This window comes from Sprattus sprattus (genome assembly GCF_963457725.1).
Source record: "Sprattus sprattus genome assembly, chromosome: 15".
Classification (NCBI taxonomy): Eukaryota; Metazoa; Chordata; class Actinopteri; order Clupeiformes; family Clupeidae; genus Sprattus; species Sprattus sprattus.
In genome coordinates, this window is record NC_137913.1 from 9,310,528 (window position 1) to 9,315,527 (window position 5,000).

The 5,000-nt window shown below is 47.3% G+C and overlaps 1 protein-coding gene across 1 annotated transcript in view; it reads left to right on the forward strand.

Moving 5' to 3' along the window:
* Positions 1-5,000, forward strand: part of pbx3b (pre-B-cell leukemia homeobox 3b) — a gene marked incomplete at its 5' end in the record, with an annotated part of 115,859 nt that overhangs the window by 90,999 nt on the left and 19,860 nt on the right. Inside the window, one exon of the mRNA XM_080852161.1 lies at positions 4,257-4,501. Within this exon, the coding sequence (XP_080708287.1) occupies positions 4,257-4,501 (245 nt within the window). The remainder of the gene's footprint in view (positions 1-4,256; positions 4,502-5,000) is intronic.

Sequence of the window (5,000 nt, forward strand, 5' to 3'; positions counted from 1 at the left end):
TGTGTGTGTGTGTGTGTGTGTGTGTGTGTGTGTGTGTGTGTGTGTGCGTGGTGTTCCTATGTGCCCTGCTCCACCCGCTCGTGCCTTTCTTGTCAGAGTCGGAGCATTGCATCAGCCTCCGCTCAACCCTCTGCTCAGACAGACCGGCCCGACATCAGCCTGCTCTCCATCACTGCAGGTGTTGTGTGTGTGTGAGTGTGTGTGCGCGTGTGTGTGTGTGTGTGTGTGTGTGAGAGTGTATGGGGTGTGTGTATGTTTGTGTACATTTGTGGGTTTGTGTGTGTGTGTGTGGGTGTATATGTGTGTATGTGTGTGTGTGTGTGTGTAGTATGTGTGTGAGGAGCGCAGGCCTTGCGTCATACACCCGGGGAGTAGTGAGGAGTGGTGAGGAATGTGAGCGAAGGCCCTGTGTTTTTGCTCTGTGTAGATAACGGCATCATTGCATCAGATGAGGATTTGCCAGAGACTTTGTTGGGGTGTGTGTGTGTGTGATTTGCTAGAGACTTTGTTGGGGCGTGTGTGTGTCTGTGTGGATATGTGTGTTTGTGTGTGTGTGTGTGTGTGTGTGTGTGTGTGTGTGTGTGTGTGTGTGTGTGTGATTTGCCAGAGACTTTGTTGGGGCCGAGCCGTTGTGTTTTAGAATGCATGGGGTTGCATCAGACGCAGGTTTGGGAAGCGCAGAAAGAGAGTATTAAGAAAAGCCCTGGACAGATAGCAGGAGTTAAAGCTCCAAACAGACTTCAGTGTGTGTGTGTGTGTGTGTGTGTGTCTGCGTGTGTGTGTATGTGTGTGCTCCAAGCAGACTGGAGCGCTTTGCTGCAAATGGAAGATCTAATCAGCTGAACCCGTATCATGCAGCGGCGCTTAAAGAGATGCTAAATCCGCTAAAGTCATTAGCTGTTCTCCGGCAGGAAAAGCTCAGACTTTAGAACGATCCCTCCGCCTGCACGTCTGCCAGGATTTGATAGGAAGGATTCATTCGCATGTATTATTTTTATTTACATTTTTATTTATTTTGGGGAGCGATATTGCATTGTTGAGATTAGATGGAAATAGTATGCATTCATTCTCGGGAATGTTTTCAAATGAAATTTACTTTGAAAGTTATGGAATTTGGCTTTATTTGGTTATTAGATATTTTACCATCAGAGAGAGAGAGAGAGAGAATGAGAGAGGACGAGAGAGATAGATAGAGAGAAAGAGAATAGGGAGGAAAGAACAGAAAACATGGAATGCTACTTGTGTTTATTTGTGTGTATGTCTGGTAGAATGTGTTTGTGCATTGTGTGTGTGTATGTGTGATGGCATGTGTGTGTTTGTGTGTGTGTGTGCTGGGATGGTTAGAGGGGAGTTTAGAGGCTCATGCTATTCCCCATGTGTGTGTGTGTGTGTGTGTGTGTGTGTGTGTGTGTGTGTGTGTGTGTGTGTGTGTGTGTGTGTGTGTGTGTGTGTGTGTGTGTGTGTGTGTGTGTGTGTGTTTGTCCTTGGCTATGTTAACCTCACACAGTGTTGTCCAGCATTTCCAGCCCGGCATCTCACACACAAACAATCCCATTACAGCCTGGGACCTAAGACTGCTTACACACACACACACACACACACACACACACACACACACACACACACACACACTCCACACAGGCTCCAGCTGATCAATACATCAGGGTCTGCAGAGCTTAGCGAGGGAACTGATACATGCTACACCTCGGCCAGTTTGATTTAATGTTCATTATAAACCACACACTATCAAATCCTCAGGTAATCAATCGATGTGTTTACTTAAGTTAAATGCATGGTTAGCTATGGTAGGCTTCTGCTCACCTTGTGAAATGGGTGATGCATTAGCTAAGGCACTTGCCCAGCAGAGGTCAACAGACATACAGTATTTTAGAGATATAATGGGTGGTGTGTGGGGTCTCTCAAGCACTTATCGACTGTTATTATTTTAGACATTATTTTATCTCAAGGACTTATTGACTGTTATTATTTTAGACATTATTTTATCTCAAGCACCCATTTTGTCGATTTTCCAAAACCCCACTCATTCTCTGATTGGGTTATTTTTTTTAACAAACCTGAACTCACATAAATCCTAGGCATGACTCCTGTCGCTTGCACACACACACACACACACACACACACACACACACACACAAACACATATCAGTTCAAACACACACAACTGCACTATTTACTTGAAACATTTATCATTTAGAGAGGGGGGAGAAAAAGGGGCGAAGAGAGAGAGAGAGAGCGAGAAAGAGAGAGTGTGTGTGTGTGTGTGTGTGCGTGTGTGTGTATGTGTGTGTACTCCCACATAGCGGCGGGTCAGTCGGCCAGTGTGTGTGAAGCCAGACGGCCCCCAGAGTCTCACACCCTCCAGGTTCCCTACTTACGATGCGGCGGCTCACCATGTGCTAATAAAGCCTTAATGAACACACACACACACACACAAACACACACACACACACACACACACACACACACACACACACACACACACACACACACACACACACACTGTGCTAATAAAGCCTTAATGAACTGTTGAAAACCCCTCCATTGCGGCGGGATTATTGAATGGAAATGGCCTCGCTAATAACAATCTCGCCTCCCAAACGGGTCCAGTGCTCTCCCATCATCTGTTCCACTTCCCATTGCAGCGGTATTTCCTCCGTTATTCCCGTCGTTATTCACGCTCTTTTGCAGCGTGTTTCCTGGTGTATTTTTGGCACGTCTGAGACGGCTCTGCGGCGTGTTGCGGTGGCGTCGAGGCAGACGTCCCAGCAGCCTATTGTCTGCGGGCGCAGGTGTGTGTGTGTGCACACTCACGCATGCTGAAGGGGGGCCCTAATTAGGATTCGCTGAAAGATAGGCAGCACAGAAAAGAAAGAAAGAGAAGAAAGGAAGTGGGAGAAAGAATGTAAGTAAAAAAAAAAAGAAGCGAAAGAACAAGAGAAAGCTGCGGTTTCAGATAACGAAGTCTTACAGCTTCCAGGCTGCGGAAACAATATGAGTGGATGGGTGTCCTCTCTCTCTGTCTCTCTCTTCCTCTCTGTCTCTCTCCTCCTCCTCTCTTCCTCTCTCTCTCTCTCTCTCTCTCTCTCTCTGTCTCCTAATCAAAGGCATGTTAGGAAAAAAAGCGCTTGATTAAAATCGGCTACAATGAAGGGCTTTTTTTTCTTCTACTGTTAATTATTGTTCTATATGAATGGTGTTCATTACAAAGAGGCAGTGTGTGTGCGTGTGTGCGCGTGTGTGTGTGTGTGTGTGTGTGTGAGAGAGAGAGAGAGAGAGAGAGAGGAAAAGAGCCGGATGAGGGGGGACTAGTAATCAATCTTAATGACTCGTTGCTGCACCAAAGTTCATTATGAATATCAAGCAAACACAATGATCTATCTATCCCCACTCTATCCATAGCTATGCAAATGTGGATGCATTTCAGCAAAGTGGCCGCCCCCTAAACACAGAGAATTCTAAAGAACCGAGAAAACACGCTGGAAATAAATCATGAAAAGTAAAGGCAGCAGCTGCCAGAAAACTCTCTTGTGTTTGCAGTGAAGAGCATCACAGTGCAAACACACACACACACACACACACACACACACAGACAAACACACATACACACCCTTTGCAAGCACACAAACACCCCCACGCACTAACACATCCAGATGTGCACACACACTGTCTCTCGCACACATCGTGTGTACACACTGATACACTCACTCGTGGCCCTTTGATCCAGGTGCCACTGTGCCACTGGTCATTTGTCTGTGTGTGGCCGGTCTGTCATGACCAGGAAGTGCGTTCGCTGCAGGTTTTTACATTGTGAAGATGTGAAGCAGGTCACACACACACACACACACACACACAATGCTAGCATACCTGCATCCACCGGCCCAGTAAATGTGTCCAGTGATTTGCTCAACATCTCAGAATGTACTGCGTGTTTATGTGTGTGTGTGTGTGTGTGTGTGTTTCTGTGTGTGTTTGTGTGTGTGTGTGGTGCGTGTGTGTGTGTGTGTATATATGAGTGTGTGTGTGGTGTGTATATGTGTGTGTGTATGTGTGGTCGGGTGTGACTTGTGTGTTTGTGTATGTGTATCTGTGTGTGTGTATGTGTATCTGTGTGTGTGTGTTTGTGTATGTGTATCTGTGTGTGTGTGTGTGTGTGTGTGTAACTGTCCCGTCTGCTGTCTATCTCTGGGCTGAGTATCTAACGTCCCCTCTCTCCTCTCTGTGTGTGTGTGTTCTAGGTCTCAGTATTCGAGGAGCGCAGGAGGAGGAGCCTCCAGATCCCCAGCTGATGCGCCTGGACAACATGCTGCTGGCGGAGGGCGTGGCCGGGCCTGAGAAGGGGGGCGGGGCGGCGGCGGCGGCGGCAGCAGCGGCGGCGGCGGGCGGAGCGGCGGGAGACAACTCCATCGAGCACTCGGACTACCGGGCCAAACTCACACAGATCCGACAGATCTACCACACGGAGCTGGAGAAGTACGAACAGGTGAGCAAACACACACACACACACACACACACACACACACACACACACACACACACACACACACACACCACACACACACGCACACACGCACACACACAAACACACACACACACATAGCAGGACTTAAAGTAAAGCTAGTTCTTGTCTGTGTGTGACTTTCCATCTGGTTTTTCTAAAGCTAGTACTTGTCTGTGTATGACTTCCCCTCTGGGTTTTCTAAAGCTAGTTCTTGTCTGTGTGTGACTTTCCATCTGGGTTTTCTAAAGCTAGTTCTTGTGTATGTGTGACCTGGTTCAGAGTTGTGAGACACACAGGTGGGCTAAGGCAGGTATTTCTTCCGTTCAGTACAGGTGAGATGATTGACCGCTGTGTGTGCTTTATCAAAACATGTCAAGTAATTAATGAATGGATTTCAAACCTGCTGCGATGCACATCCGAACACACCAATTCTAACTTATCTGAAACTGAAACTACAATGTCGCCTCTCCTCCTATCTCCT